Source organism: Camelina sativa, chromosome 7 (genome assembly GCF_000633955.1).
Source record: "Camelina sativa cultivar DH55 chromosome 7, Cs, whole genome shotgun sequence".
Lineage (NCBI taxonomy): Eukaryota > Viridiplantae > Streptophyta > Magnoliopsida > Brassicales > Brassicaceae > Camelina > Camelina sativa.
This window is the reverse complement of record NC_025691.1, coordinates 9,284,715-9,300,208: the sequence shown is the minus strand read 5'-3', so window position 1 is coordinate 9,300,208 and position 15,494 is coordinate 9,284,715. Positions and strand designations below refer to the sequence as shown.

The following is a 15,494-nucleotide window of genomic DNA, read 5'->3' as shown; positions in this document are numbered from 1 at the left end:
TTCAACTAGTTACGTTTGTTCTACACAGTCCATGGATCATCTTGTGGCAATCATGGAGCACTGGAAAGAGAAAAACCTTGTGATTATTCCTATATATTTCAAAGTAACACGTCAAGACATTTTTGGATTGAAAGGCAAGTCTGAAGCAGCGTTTCTGCACCTTCAGAGTTCTGTCCAGGAAGACAGAGTTCAGAAATGGAAGATGGCTCTGGCTGAAATAGCATCCATAGATGGACATGAATGGACAAAAGGGTAAATTTACTTCTCTTAATTTGCAAAATGTGTCCTTATTACTGTTTTCTAATTCTGTGTGTGTGTTTTGCAGGACTCAGGTTGTGCTTGCGGAGGAAGTTGTAAGAAACGCATGCTTAAGGTTATATTTGAAAAATAGCAAGAATCTGGTCAGAATCTTAGCATTGTTAAATCAGTCCCAACCTTCAGATGCAGACATTGTGGGGATTTGGGGTATGGCAGGAATAGGTAAGACATCTATTGCTAGAGAAATTTTTGGAACTCTAGCACCAAAATATGATTTGTGTTACTTCTACAAGACTTTGATCTAATCAGTGTCGTGCCCAGGTTTATGGGGGCTTAAGGCAAACTTGAAATCGGGGGCTAATTTTTTTTTTTTTTAAATAAATATTAAAAATTCAAAATTAAAATAAAATAAAATATTAAAATTTAAAATTATTCAAAAAAAACCATAAACCAAAAAAACCAAAACATTAAATAATAATGTAAAAAAACTAAGACATAATCTTTTTTCCTTCTGTTTCAATAAACTCTTTCACCAACTTCTCATAATCTAGGTCCCCAACTAGTTCTCTTTCTATGGATATGATAGCTAGCCCATTCAATCTTTCTTGTGACATAGTTGATCGCAAATATGACTTGATCAACTTTAACTTTGAAAAACTTCTCTCAGCAGTGGCAACAGAAACTGGAATTGTCAACAATATGCGATAAGCAATCCATGAGTTTGGGTAACAATCTTCCATTCCTTTCAAATAGTTCAACACCTCAATAGGTCTCTTGCAGTCTTCAGGCAATGCATCTTTTAGAACTGATAGTTCAAAATACAAATCATCCCCAATAACATCTGAATGATCTCCATGTTTTAGACATCCTTCAAGATTTGTACAAGACGCTCTCAAACTATCATCACTTGCTGACTTCAATTTCTCCAAATCAAATAGGAATCCAAATGTTTGCTCATACTTTTGAAATTGCTCAAATCTTGTCTCAAGAGAATATAGAGCTTGATCCATAACTTGGATGAAATAAGAAATTCTAAAGCTCTCTTCTGGAGATAAATTCTTAGTTTCGTCAACTCTCTCAGGTTCCTCATCAAAAAACTTCTTTCTTCTGGTGACACGTTTTTGCTTAGTAGGAAATATGGTTTCAATCTCCATAGATTCTGCTATTTGTTGGACCTCTGATTTTGCACTCTCAAACCCCGTCTCTCGATAATTTTGAAAAAAAGAAACAAGTCCTTTTAACTGGGAAACAGCAACTTCAGTATCCATGTCTTGTGACTGCAAACTCTTACTTACGGTATTAACAACAAATAGAAGTTTGTACCAAATCACCATAGACAACAAGAATTCATAGTTTCCAATCCCATGTGTTTCACTTGTCGCAAGACACTCAGCATCACTTCGTGCTTTTGGATCATTAGTAGTTTCAGCTATATAAATCAAAGCATCTCTTATTTTTGGAGCTTGAAACCTTATTGCCTTAACGCATTCAACATGACTCTCCCATCGAGTTTGTGATAAATTTTTAACAGTCAAACCTCCCACCATATCTTCCAATATCTTCCACCACTTAGTTGAAGATGCAAATAGACAATATATACGCTGGATTATCCCAAAAAATGAAATTGCTTTTTCAGAAGTGGTCGCCATATCGCAAAGTGCAAGATTAAGACTGTGACAACCACACGGAGTATAAAATGCACGTGGATTGACATCAATGAATCTCTTTTGTACTCCTTTATGTTTCCCCTTCATATTAGACCCATTATCATATCCTTGTCCCCTCACATCATTAATGTTTAAATCAAGAGCAACCAACACATCCTGAATCTCATGAAAAAGCCCTTCTCCAGACGTGTCATCAACTATCAAGAACGTGAGAAAATATTCTTCTATCTTAGCTGAAGATGTTGAAACATCAACACATCGAAGAATAAGAGTCATCTGTTCATGATGACTAGTATCTGGAGTACAATCAACAATGACAGAAAAATATTTCGCACCTTGGATCTTTTTTAAGATTATACCCTTGATCTCATCTGCTATCCTTGTTATCAGTTCATTCTGAATTTTATTGCTGAGATAATGGTAACGAGATTCACCATCTTCATACCGCCTAACATGTTCCCTCATTATCGGCTCCCACTTAGCCATCATGTCAATAAAACTTAAGAAATTCTCATTACCCTCTGCTTTTAGCTTCTCTGTTCTTCCACGGAATGCTAGATTTTGTTTAGCAAGAGTCTTTACCAACGAAAATATTCTAAGCATCACATCTTTCCAATAAATTCTCTCTTTCCTCAGTTCTTGTTGCACATGCTTATCGATCGTTTGATCTTTCTTGAGCCTCGATTCAAGTTCCATCCATTGACTCATGCATTTAATATGCTCATGACTAGTCTCGTGCTTCTTAAGCCGTTCCAAAATATTTTTCCAGTCACTAAATCCTTTAGATGCCATGTGACTAGGATTTTTATCTCGGGTAAACAATTTACAGCAAAAACAAAAGATTTTATCTAATGTCTTTGAGTAAACTAGCCAACGCCTGTCTTGTTTCTCTCCATTACTCAAAACACGTCCATAGTATGAATGAGAGAAATGTCGACCACTAATCTTCTCTCTCGGAAAAGTAAAATCCACAGGTTGTCTTGCAGCAGGACCTTTTTCAACCATAATAATTCTTAGTCCAGGCTCAACCTTTCCCCAATTTCCAGGATCATAAATATCTAGAAGTTCATGATGCTCTTTTGATTTATCATTGTTTTCATCATCTTCTTCACTGACATTCTGATTGTCTTCTCTGTTAACATTCTGATCCCCTACCTTGTTAGCATTCTCATCATCTTGTTCATTCTCGTTATCCATTGGATCATCAAACTGATCATTTACTCTCGAGGGTTCATTCTCATTCTCCATTGAATCAGTAGGATTTTCAGGTTTTCTAAGAAACTTGAGTATTGCCCCTGATTGTGATTTCACAAACGCATCATCTTTGTCTTTCTTATGTTTCTTTTGTGATCCAGTTGGATACGATCTAAAAGACATGTTTCTAGAAGATTAAAAAAACAATTTATCAGATCAGGTGGACAATCGTAATTCATAAACGAAGCTATTATAAAGATAAATTAGTATATTTAAATATTTGATGAACTTAACAAAGATTTAAAAGCAATGAAAGAAACAGAGGGAAGAGACAGACTTATCACCAACGAAGAAGAAAACAAAAGAGATTGAACTTGGAAGAAGGAGAGAAAACAAACACACACACAGACGGCGTAGAAGTTGGTAAAAAAAACTATTTATAAACTCACAACCTTACTGGATTCCTTCACAAGTTAGGGTATCGTTTTCTTTTTTGCATAAAAAAAAATATATATCTATACATATTATTCATAGGAGTCGAACGTGGGTTGCTTAGGAAACATTGGGAGTCCCGAAACCATATTGATATATCATATTTTCAGAATTGAGGGCCTTTTAAAAGCCTATATATTTGGGGGCCTGAGGCAAATGCCTTTTTTCTTACCCATAGGCACGACCCTGGATCTAACGTGTCAAGTGAAAGGGCTGAGGAAAATGCGTGATGATTTCTTAGCTACTGTGTTTGGGGAAGAAAAACTAAGTATAGGGGCATCTGATATAAAACCGAGTTTCATGAGGGACTGGTTCCAGGGAAATAAAATTCTTGTTGTTTTTGATGACGTGAGTAATTCTAGAGATGTAGAAACTGTACTTGGAGGGTATGTCTGGTTTTCTCATGGTCACAGAATCATCTTAACCTCTAGGAGAAAACAAGTTCTTGTACAGTGCAAGGCTAAAGAGCCATACGAGTTCCAAAAGCTATGCGAGTTTGAATCTTCTCGTCTTTGCAAGCAATATTTGAATGGAGAAGATGTGGTCATCTCGGAACTTATGAGCTGCAGTAGTGGTATCCCATTGGCTCTCAATGTTTTAGGTTCCTCTGTATCGAAGCAGGATAGAAGCAATATGATGGAACATCTACAAAGCTTGCGGAGAAATCCTCCAACTCAGATTCAAGACGCATTTAAGAGAAGCTTTGGTGGACTAGACGAAAACGAAAAGAACATATTCTTGGATCTTGCATGTTTTTTCACAGGGGAGAACAAAGATGATGTGGTGCAACTACTTGATGCTTGCGGGTTTTTTACATATTTGGGAATCTCTGATCTCATTGACGAGTCTCTCATTAGCGTTGTAGATAATAAAATAGAGATGCCTGTTCCTTTTCAAGACATTGGTCGATTTCTAGTTAATGAAGAAGACGAGAATCCATGCGAACGTAGCAGACTATGGGACTCTAAAGACATTTCTAATGTATTGACATGTAATTCTGTAAGTTGTCATTTGCCTAATTCTTTTAGTTTTTAATGTTTTCCTACTTACGGATTGTCTTCGTCAGGGAACTGACTCGATCGAAGGCATTTTCATGGATGCATCTGACTTGACCTGTGAGCTTAGTCCTACTGTGTTTGGTAAGATGTATAGACTTAGATTGCTGAAGCTCTATGGGAACCAGTGCAAGCTACGTTTATCTCAAGGCCTCGAGACTTTGCCTGATGAGCTCAGGTTACTTCACTGGGAGAATTACCCTCTGAAATGCTTGTCTCAAAAATTTAATCCTGAGAACCTTGTAGAGGTAAACATGCCTTATAGCAACATGAAGAAGCTATGGGAAGGGAAGAAAGTAAGTGTTTGACGTTATGGTGTTTTAATATGTTTACATTAATTTATAAACTTGCATCTGATGGCTTATTTCGATTTAATAATGTTGTGAAACAGAGTCTCGAGAAGCTAAAGAAAATTAAACTGAGTCACTCCAGAAACTTAGCTGACATTACGGTGTTATCAGAAGCCCTGAACGTTGAACATATTGATCTCGAAGGATGTACGAGTCTTGTTGACGTTAGCACATCTATTCCTAGTTGTGGGAAGCTTGTTTCCTTGAATTTGAAAGACTGTTCACAGTTGGTAAAGCTGCCTGCTATGTTCGGGTTAACATCTCTCAAGCTTCTTCGTATGTCTGGTTGTTCAGAGCTCGAGGAGATTGAGGATTTTGCACCAAACTTGATAGAGTTATATCTATCTGGGACTTCCATAAGAGAACTTCCATTGTCAATCGAGAGTCTTTCTGAACTTGTTACACTTGATCTTGAGCACTGCACAAGGCTTAAGTATCTACCAAACGGAATAAGCAACTTACGATCTATGGTGGAGCTTAAGCTGTTTGGTTGCACAAGTCTTGATCAAAAAAGCTTGGAATCTACATGATTTCGCCTAGGAGAAGTTGAAAAGGTGAGGTCACTCGGAAGGAAACAAAAAGGTGTTTCACGGTCGGTAATCTTTGTGTTTCATGTTTACTGATAGATTTGATGATCTTCATAATTTTTTTTCTTTTTTCTTACTTGGCCAACAGGCCGAACACAACCATACGTCTTGGTTAATATTCATAATCACCACCACCAGCCAAATCATGGCCACACAAGACAACACACTCACGTGTGTGAAAACCAAATACCAGAATTTTTGTCTATAGAGTTTGGATAAATCTCATTACCAACTCACAATTAGAACAAAAAGAAAGAAAGACTCCAACGTTAAAAGAAGCGATGGAGGAAGGTCAAAATAAAAGATAGAGAAACTCAAATTTCAAACTCAAACCATAAACCACATCAAAGATCTTGGCTCTGATACCATAATAGATTTGATGAGAGTAAGAATACAAAGGTGTTTAGGAAGAATTAATATTAGACTGTCATGATTGTACTTGTACAAGATACATTCTCTTATATAGAGATGAGTTTCCTAAACTAAGATAATGATAAATGTAAATAATATATTTGGATAAATGTAAATATTCCTAAACTATATCTTCTAGATTCTTCTCAATCTTCATAATTTACATATTCTTAGGTTTGTCATCTCGATCGTCGATCGTCGATCTCGGTCGATCTCCGGTTCTCCATATTCCAATATTTACTTTGGTGCACATATTGATGTTAAGGTTCCTGCTTTGCTAAGTATTATCAGTGATGGGTTGCATATGTGTTAAGTCTCGCCGGTACAATGAAAACTATATGGTAGCTACATTGTATATTTGTATTACTGGTGCTTATAGACTGATAGAGTAACAATATTTGCCTCAGCTGCTTCTGTAAACTTATGTTTTTTTTTTTTTTTTTTTCTCTGTGAATAGCACATGGTCTATACAGAGATCCCTAAGTTGTGCTGAAAAGCAAATTTCAAGAGGTGATTATTGTTGATATAGGGCCTGACTGGTTCAAATATTGTGGTTGCGGTTGCGGTTGCGGGAGATTGCGGAAGCGGGCGATTGCGGTTTCAAGCGTTATTAAGCGTTTTGAACGACTGGTTTAGCGGTTTAAAATTGGTGCGTTTGCGGGAGGTTTACGACTGGTTGACCAGCGGGTGCAATAGCGGTTGGAACATAATAAATGAGATATTTAATATATAAATGTTTAAAAACACAAAATTTTTAATTAAACTTGATTTATAATTTAAATTTATTAAAAAAATACTAAAATAATTATTCAAAAAACAAATAAATTTCATATTGAAATACTTATTCTTTTATGCATTTGGATTTTCACCAAAAATTTAATTAAGTAATTTGATAAATAACAAAACATATGCTTTAGATCGTAAATCTTTTCTCTTTTCTCTTAGATCGTTGTTCAGTAGTTGCATCGGTAGGAATGATCAAATGAGAGTTGAGAAGAGTCATTGATGATTTGTTTTAATATTTTTCACAAATAATCTTATTTTCTTAAATTTCTGATGAATTATTATATTTATTTAGATTTTTTTGAACTGATGTGCGATGTGCCATTAAATTTACATCAAGTTTTCCAGGTTATTGTTAATTCGAATATTATTTTCTTCTAATTGTTTATTTTATAATCTCTGCAATCGTATTCGTACTTCATTTTCTCCCATCCTTAATGAGTAAAATGGTTAGATAGAAGATATAACAAAAAAAAAAATTCATTATCATTGATTTCTTTTAAGTTTTTTACAAAAAAAAAAAAAATTCCAACCGCAAACGCTTGCGGGAAACAGCTTTTGGAATTCAGTGGTTTGAAGCGATTGGAAGCGGTTTGTGTGATTGGTTCCAATCGCTAGCAACCGCTACCACCCGCAAACGCAGCGTTTGCGGGAGGTAGCGGGAGAACTAGTCAACATCATAGTAACTTTTCTTTCTTTATTTTATCTCAATATTTTCTCTGTATAAAGCTCTGTAGATTAGATCCCGCACAAAATAGTATTTTTTCTGCAAAGCCGGGAAGGGTATAAAAAGCAAAATATTTAAGGAATTTAAAGACTATTAAAGTGTAGATTTATGCATGATGATTATCAAAATTAGAGGATCCGGGAAGGGCATAGAAAGCAAAATTGAGCATGACTATGGTGGCCAAAGGGAAAGAAGGCTCAGAAAGATAACATCTCATGAGGATAAAATCATACGGTCTCGAGATAATATAGGTGCCAACCATTTTTTCATGAACATAACTACATAAGTTACATAACACCAAGGCTGTGACTAAACATTATTGATGAGTAAATAACATATTTGAATAAACATACAGTAAAACCTCTATAAATTAATAAGGTCGGGACTATAAAATTTTATTAATTTATATAGGTTTTAATTTATCAATAAATTTTATTAATCTTCCTCCTCCTCTCAATCGTCGTCTCCCCAGATCTCTTTTCCATTTTTGTTCTGTTGGGTTTTCCTTCTAGTGGGGAAACCAATTGGGTTTGGTTAACCAAATCTGGATTTGGGCCATTATATTAGTCCATGAGATTAATATTGGGCTTTAGCTTATAAGACACGATATAAACACTCTCAACCTAGTTATTGGCATAAAGAAAAAAAATAGAGAGAAGATAGTTGATTTTCGGATCTAGAGGAGAAGAGAAAAACAGAACCTTTAGGGTTTGGTGTTTTGCACGTTTGGACATTCAAACGAGTTCCGATCTGGCTGATTTTTGGAGGGTAGCTTCGTGACTCAGTGTTCTACAGATTTGACGGTGGAGATCTTGTTTCAACGGTTGGTTTGTGAGAAATCTGAGTTTTAGCGTGGCTGGTCGTGTCTAGAATTTCCAGATTTTTCTGCAGCATCTGTCGTGAGTGTTTGTAAGATCCAACGGTGAGATCTTCTTGGTTTGAGCTGAAATTTTGCAGAGTTGTTCCTGACCTGTTTATCTAGAATTTGTACGGTGGAGATCTGAATAGATTGCCGGAATCTTAGTAAATCTAGGGTTGCTTGGAACTGCATATTTTTAGCCTTTTGTGTTCTCTTTGTGTTGTTTTTCTTATTGAGATTGCTAGTTATAGCCTTAGTCTCTGGAGAGGACGTGGTTGTACTCAAATACATTGGTGATAGTGGGATTTTGAGTGGACTACGGTCCGGTGGTTTTTACTCCTTGCATTGAGAAGGTTTTCCACGTATAATTCTGTGTGTCAATTATTTTACGCTCTACCAAGTTTATTATATTTTCTTCACAGGTTCACATAAGTTAGGGTGAAACTTTATTCCGCTACGCAACTCTGCGTTGTTTCCCCAACATGTTCTTCTTCTTTTGTCTTTCCTCTCACGACAATGCAGCGAATTTATGGTCGAGTCGATAACTCGATATCTGGATTTGTTTCCTATTGCAGTGGTACCTAGATTCAACCACCGAATACCAATTACGATGATGAAGAAGAAAGTATCATCTTGCTAGGTAAATGTTCGAATCCGTGAGACGGAATTTGCATACGATGAAGACGTTGGGACTCTTTTTGTGGCGTTTGCTAAATTTGAAGAACGATGCAATGACGTAGGTTCATCTACAAGTTTGCTCTTGATCATATTCCTAAAGGAAGAGCTGAATTTTTTTACAGGAAACTTTTGGCGTTTGATGAGAAACGATTTGGTGATAACGAAGGAATTGAGACGCCATTGTTGGCAAAACAAAGTTTCAGTTTCAAGATGAAGTGAGGAAGAACCCTTTGAACTATGATTTGTGGTTCAATTACATTATATTAGGTTAGAGGAGACTCTAAAGAACAAGGATAAAATAAGAGAAATCTACGAGAGGGCTATTGCTAATGTTCTTCCACCTTCCCAAGAGAAACGATACTGACAAAGGAATTACTAAAATATTTTCCAAAAATGTTTATTCTAAATATGTTTAAGTTACTAAAAGTAATTTAAATGCTTACAGACTATGTGATGAATTGGATTAGATTTTTTCATAAATATGATTCTATAGTTTTTTTTATGGATTGTCTACTAAAACACATAAATATTTTAATTTGAAATTTGAAAATATTTTAAAGGTAATCTAAAGGTTTTTATTTATAAACAATAAAACACATTTAAATAAAAGAAAAAAGAGAATAAATTGGCATTCTCTACATTGTCTATAAATATTAGATTAATCATACTTTAAATTAATTTCCAAAAAAATATTTAAAATAAATCTAAAAGAAATTAGTATCACATAATTAAAATATTGTTTAACAAATATTTAAAATATTTTGTTAATTCCTAAAATAAAACTTAAATGCCTGCGGGTCAAGTGATAGAGTGATTTGAGATTACAAAAATATGATTATATAGTTTTAGTTTACAGGTTGTCGACACACATAAAATATTTTAGTCTTACGCAAAATTGAGAATTATAGTAAATTTTATAATTTAGATTAAAAGTATATTATAAAAAGTTAAATAATGCATAACAATTACAACTATTAATCACACAATGAAATTATTTAGACATACCATCAATTCTATATTCATCTCACCCCTTACTTTATTCTAAAAACACTATAAATTGAATTTCTATAATATTCAATAATATATCACAAAATACTAAAATATCATTAGATGCGAAAATGATCCCGCGGTATACCGCGGGTGAGATCCTAGTATATCTAATCAAATCACATGTTTGACAAAAAAAACTAATAAAATCACATTTTCTTAGATATATATGTGTTTCTAATAATTCATATTTCACTAGATTTGCTTAGATAATATTTTATTAATTTATGAATATATTTTTACATAAGATTTCCAAAAACATTATTATTTTATTATTTTATCGAAATGTATCTTTATTTACACCGGCCCAACTTGGAATCGAAACAATTTATTAATTTGTAGCAAATATTAATTTAATAAGTATTAATTTATAGAGGTTCTATGTGTTACTATACAATTTGGTTTTAATAAAGCAAAATAAGTTTAAAATTTGGGCCCTGAAACATTTTGGGCCTTTAAACTTTTGGGCCCAGCTCAATTTCTTCTCTTCTTGCGCTGGCAATTTCTTCTCTACTGAAACGTTTTGCGCTGGCAATTTCGAAACAAAAATCAACCCATCCCACTCCATCCAAAGGAAGAAGACGGGTGAGTTTCTTGGTGCCTTTAGAGAGGTGAGTACTCAGTAGTTGGTCCTCTTTGTCTGTCTTTGTGATCTTGACTCTTCAGTATTTGGTTTTGTTCAAAACGAATCTGAAATTTTCAGTATTCTTGACTTCATGCTTTCTTCTTGGGAAATTAATTCCTCAATAATTCCTAAGTACTAGTCTTCTTGGTCTGTCTTGGTGTGTTTTGTACTAACGAATCTGATAGTGACTTAGGAGCTGAGAAACATATCTTTATTCTGAGAACCTTTTGATAATTGCTACAGGGGATTTATGGCCGAGACACTCTTGTCATTCGGATTCGAGAAGCTTTTGAACCTCATTTTCCGAGAATCAGAGCGATTTCAGGGAGTTGGAGAGCAGTTCAATGGATTAAAAAGTGAATTAGAGACGTTAAGAGGATTTTTGAAAGATGCAGATGCCAAGAAACATACAAGCGCAATGGTGACAAACACTGTGAAAGAGATCAAAGAGATTGTTTATGATGCAGAAGATATAATCGAAACCTTTGTTCTAAAAGAAGAACTCGGCAAAACAACATGTGGTATCAAGAAACGTATCAGACAACTTGCTTGTGTTATTGGTGATCGTAGGGGACTTGCTTTTGATATGGAAGCTCTCAGTAAGAGGATTGCTAAAGTCATTCGCGATATGCAGATTCTTGGCGTTCAACAGGTCATTGCCAATGAAAATGTTACGCAGTCTCTACATGAAAGAGAGAGGGTTAGGCGGCAAACGTTTTCTAGCGATTATGAAGATCATCTTGTGGGTTTGGATAAGAATGTTGAGAAATTGGTTGGCTATTTGGTGGAGGAAGAGAGAAGTCAAGTGGTTTCTATAACTGGAATGGGTGGTATTGGTAAAACTACCCTCGCAAGACAAGTTTTTAATCATGAGACAGTAAAGAATCATTTTGCAGGATTGGCATGGGTATGTGTTTCACAACAGTTTACAAGGCAGTATGTCTGGCAGACGATCTTGCGGAAACTTAGGCCACATCTGGTGTTAGAGATGACAGAAGATGAGCTTCAAGAGAATCTTTTTCAAGTGTTGGAAACACAAAAGTCTTTGATTGTTCTTGATGATATCTGGACAGAAGGAGATTGGGACATAATCAAACCAATTTTTCCACGGGACAAAGGTGACATCTTTTGGTACATACATTCTCTTTTCTCATAACCAAGCATTAGTTCAGCTCCTTTTTGGTTAGGGAGTCATGTAAAAGAGGTATATTTTTTGTAGGTTGGAAGGTACTACTTACTTCTCGTAATGAGGGTGTCGGATTACATGCAACTCCAACATGTTTCACCTTCAGACCAGATTGTCTAACTCGTGAAGAAAGTTGGACACTATTTCAAAGAATAGCATTTCCTAGAGTTAACACTAGCGGTAAGCGCACTTTGGATGACTACAATGTTATCAAGTTTATGCTTGCAGACATTAATGTAAATTTCACCATATCTTGATGATTTTGTGTAGAACATAATGCTAATGATGAAGAAATGGAAGAGATGGGTAAGCAGATGGTCAAACATTGTGGAGGTCTACCATTGGCTGTTAAGGTGTTAGGTGGTTTGTTAGCTGCAAAATACACATTTCCTGTGTGGAAAAGGGTATATGAGAATATCGGATCCCATATTATTGGAGAGGCTAGCTTCAATGACAAAAATATCAGTTCAGTTTATCAGATTTTGTATATGAGCTTCGAAGAGCTGCCTGTTTATTTGAAACACTGCTTCCTCTACCTTGCTCATTTTCCAGAAGATTATGCAATAGATGTGGAGAATTTGTACTATTACTGGGCTGCAGAAGGAATACCAAGGCCAAGGTATTACAATGGAGCGTCTGATCGTGAGGTCGCAGATGGATACATAGAAGAATTGGTGAAGAGAAACATGGTTATTTCTGAACGAGACATTATGACTTCAAGATTTGAAACATGTCAGTTGCATGACATGATGAGAGAAGTTTGTCTGCGTAAATCAGAAGAAGAGAATTTTGTACAAATTGTTGATGCAAGTACTGGAAACCCTCAATCTCCATGTATATCCCGCAGACTCGTCATAGATTTGCCTGGTCATAGATTTAATATGGAGGTGCATATGCTGAATCCAAAACTCAGATCTCTCTTGTTTATCAAACAGCTTCCAAGGTTAGATAGGTTGTCAACAAGTTTACGCTTTAGACGGCTACAGTTGATGAGGGTTTTAGATCTCTCTAGGTGCCGGTTTGAAGGAGGAAAGCTACCTTTTAGCATCGGAAAGCTAATCCACTTGAAATACTTGAGTTTATACCGTGCATGGGTGTCTCATCTACCTTCTTCTATGCGTAATCTTAAGTTGCTTCTTCATTTGAATCTGGATGTTTTGGGATGTCCTATCTACATGTCTAATTTCTTGAAGGAGTTTCAAGAGTTGAGATACCTCTACTTACCTTGGGAAATACAAGATAAGACAAAGTTGGAATTGGGTAATCTAGTCAACCTGGAGACGTTGCATAATTTCTCAACAAAGCATAGTAGTGTTACGGATCTTCAACGTATGACAAGGCTAAGATGTCTCTCAATCATATTCAACAGCGAGGAGTGCACTATGGAAGCATTGTCTTCATCAGTAAGTAAATTTAAACACCTGGAGAGTCTTACTATATACGGTTATAAGGTATATGCTCCCAAGAGTGATGAAGAAGGATTTGTTTTGGATTGTGGTCATCTCAAACAGTTAAATTTGACTATATATATGCCAAGGTTACCAGATGAGCAACACTTTTCTTCTTACCTTTCAACCATATCTCTACATCATTGTCGTTTGGTGGAGGATCCAATGCCGATTCTAGAGAAGATGCTTCACTTAAAGGTGGTTACGTTATGGCATAACGCGTTTGTTGGGAGGAGAATGGTTTGTTCGAGGGGTGGGTTTCCTCAGTTGCAGAAGCTTATATTGAAAGAACTAAGTCAGTTGGAAGAATGGATAGTAGAAGAAGGATCCATGGCTCTTCTTAGTACTATGACTATTCGTCACTGTGAGAGTTTAAAGGAGCTTCCAGATGGGCTGAGATTTATCACTTCCTTGAAAGAACTGAGTATCTATACATCTAAGTGGGAATTTTTGGTTAAACTGAAAGAAGGAGGAGAAGATTACTACAAAGTCCAACACATCCCTCTTTTGAAAATTCCTGTATTTGACAAGAATACTTCAGACGAGGACACTCCAACAATAGACGATCAGGTATTATGTTCTTGCCCCAATTAAGTTTTTGTGTTATATATTCCACGAGAATTCCACAATTACTATTATGACAATGGCTACATTAATAGCACTGCGTGGAAAGAAAAAGAATATATGACAGATTGACTTACTTAATGTTCTCTTCTTGATTTTTAAGGCGAATATCTTCTGAAGGGAAGATCTTTCTAGTGGCTCATGAGTCATGATCGTGGGAGAAGAGTATTATAAATCCATATACAACAATAATATCAATATTCTTCTTCCCTTGTGCCTAGGGGGGCGTAGTACTACGTAGTTTTTCGGTATGACATTTGATTCTCTCATTACTTTTTGATTTCTTATCGGGAGAATTCTTCTAAGATTTCTCATATGGTCCTTTGGTCTGTCTTGGTGTTCTTTGAGCTGAGTGTTTAGGAGCTTAAATAAGTCTCCATTGAATCTTTAAAGACTCTTTTTGGCATTTTATACTACTTGAGCAGGAGCCACTTTAATCGATTTCCGAGATTCTGAGCGATTTTAGGGAGTTGGTGAGCAATTTAATGAATCAAACAGGGGACTGCAGACGTTAAGGGGCTTTTGAAAAGATGCAGATGCCAACAAACATATGAACACTCTCTGTTGGTGTGGTTTTAGAAGAGATGATGATCTAACCTCCTTGAAAGAACTGAGTTTGGAGTTATGACAGTGAAATTTCATTAGAGTTTGGAAGGAGGAGATAGTTTACTTATGCAGACTCGACCGGAAAAAAAGAAAAATGGGACGTTAATCTATCTGTTGAGAAGATCCCTCTTGAGTTTCCTAACCCAGCTTTCAGCATCAATGTTTCAGTGGACGAAATGCTTGAAAAGGACCATATATCTTTCTGTTGGTAAGAATGAGATGCAAGGTTCGTTCTAAGCTCAATATTTTCGATTTAATTCCAGTAACCACTATGGTAGCTGACTAGCTGCAATGTTTTGAGCTAGCATTATATAGTCATTGTTATATTGTTTCTGTGAAAAAAAAGAAACCTCTAAAGATTATATTGTTTCTGTGAAAAAAAAGAAACCTCTAAAAAAGTGATTAGGATTTTTTATATTTGATTCCATCAAACAGAAGAGTTAAACCTGTTTGATGAATCCCATGTTTGATGAATCCCACCAAGCTTGACTAATTTTTAACTGACATATAAACATTGTGAAAAGAGACATGCAAGTGCAATGGTGAAAAACATTGTGAAAAGAGATTGTCTATGATGTTGAAGATATAATCGAAACCTTTGTTCTAAAGCAAGAAAATATAATCAGTTCGATTTATCATATTTTGTGTCTGAGTTTTGAAGAGCTGCCTATTTCGTTGAAGCATTGTTTCCTCCGGAAAATGGCTAATTCCCCCCATAAACTTAGTTATTTTATCGTATTCCTATATAAAACTTTCGAATGTGTGCTTAAAACTACATTAACTAATATATAATTTGAATCTACTAGATAAACTATGTAAATATGGCTAAAACCTACAAATCAGAAGATGCCATTAATTAAACCGACTGTTAGTATAGCTGACTGGAATGCCATGTGG

At 35.5% G+C, this 15,494-nt stretch overlaps 4 protein-coding genes across 6 annotated transcripts; 3 read left to right on the top strand and 1 right to left on the bottom strand.

The window, feature by feature from the left end:
• LOC104700790 (probable WRKY transcription factor 19) lies at positions 14-634 on the top strand. Its single transcript, XM_010416377.2, has 2 exons — positions 14-252; positions 326-634. Exons 1-2 carry the CDS (start codon positions 32-34, stop codon positions 561-563), a joined length of 459 nt encoding a protein of 152 aa, XP_010414679.1. The 5' UTR covers positions 14-31; the 3' UTR covers positions 564-634.
• On the bottom strand, positions 592-3,302 carry LOC104704466 (zinc finger MYM-type protein 1-like). Its single transcript, XM_010420551.1, has 2 exons — positions 792-3,302; positions 592-615 (listed from the first exon to the last, which is right to left on the bottom strand). The coding sequence occupies exons 1-2, from the start codon at positions 3,300-3,302 to the stop codon at positions 592-594; spliced, it is 2,535 nt and encodes an 844-aa protein (XP_010418853.1).
• LOC104700789 (probable WRKY transcription factor 19) lies at positions 3,300-6,078 on the top strand. Its single transcript, XM_010416373.2, has 3 exons — positions 3,300-4,610; positions 4,678-4,962; positions 5,058-6,078. Exons 1-3 carry the CDS (start codon positions 3,768-3,770, stop codon positions 5,544-5,546), a joined length of 1,617 nt encoding a protein of 538 aa, XP_010414675.1. The 5' UTR covers positions 3,300-3,767; the 3' UTR covers positions 5,547-6,078.
• LOC104700788 (probable disease resistance protein At1g59620) lies at positions 10,639-14,987 on the top strand. 3 transcript variants are annotated; one of them, XR_002032728.1, is made up of 6 exons: positions 10,639-10,719; positions 10,977-11,851; positions 11,953-12,099; positions 12,190-13,937; positions 14,095-14,239; positions 14,417-14,987. XR_002032728.1 is itself a non-coding variant. In XM_010416371.2 (5 exons), exons 2-5 carry the CDS (start codon positions 10,984-10,986, stop codon positions 14,107-14,109), a joined length of 2,778 nt encoding a protein of 925 aa, XP_010414673.1. In that variant the 5' UTR covers positions 10,639-10,719; positions 10,977-10,983; the 3' UTR covers positions 14,110-14,987. The 3 variants fall into 3 exon arrangements, 2 of the variants coding, with proteins under 2 accessions (XP_010414673.1, XP_019083127.1); XM_010416371.2 differs by having other exon boundaries at positions 14,095-14,987; XM_019227582.1 differs by lacking the exon at positions 14,417-14,987 and having other exon boundaries at positions 10,643-10,693; positions 14,095-14,185.

Bases quoted from the DNA above. Each gene is read 5' to 3' on its own strand.
- LOC104700790 (XM_010416377.2), top strand. From the start codon at position 32: ATGGATCATCTTGTGGCAATCATGGAGCACTGGAAAGAGAAAAACCTT. The intron at 253-325 runs GTAAATTTACTT...TGTGTTTTGCAG, and splicing joins GGACATGAATGGACAAAAGG to GACTCAGGTTGTGCTTGCGG.
- LOC104700788 (XM_010416371.2), top strand. From the start codon at position 10,984: ATGGCCGAGACACTCTTGTCATTCGGATTCGAGAAGCTTTTGAACCTC. The intron at 11,852-11,952 runs GTGACATCTTTT...TATTTTTTGTAG, and splicing joins AATTTTTCCACGGGACAAAG to GTTGGAAGGTACTACTTACT. The intron at 12,100-12,189 runs GTAAGCGCACTT...GATTTTGTGTAG, and splicing joins TCCTAGAGTTAACACTAGCG to AACATAATGCTAATGATGAA.
- LOC104700789 (XM_010416373.2), top strand. From the start codon at position 3,768: ATGCCTTTTTTCTTACCCATAGGCACGACCCTGGATCTAACGTGTCAA. The intron at 4,611-4,677 runs GTAAGTTGTCAT...TGTCTTCGTCAG, and splicing joins ATGTATTGACATGTAATTCT to GGAACTGACTCGATCGAAGG. The intron at 4,963-5,057 runs GTAAGTGTTTGA...GTTGTGAAACAG, and splicing joins AGCTATGGGAAGGGAAGAAA to AGTCTCGAGAAGCTAAAGAA.
- LOC104704466 (XM_010420551.1), bottom strand. From the start codon at position 3,302: ATGTCTTTTAGATCGTATCCAACTGGATCACAAAAGAAACATAAGAAA. The intron at 616-791 runs GTGAAAGAGTTT...AAAAAAAATTAG, and splicing joins ACCTAGATTATGAGAAGTTG to CCCCCGATTTCAAGTTTGCC.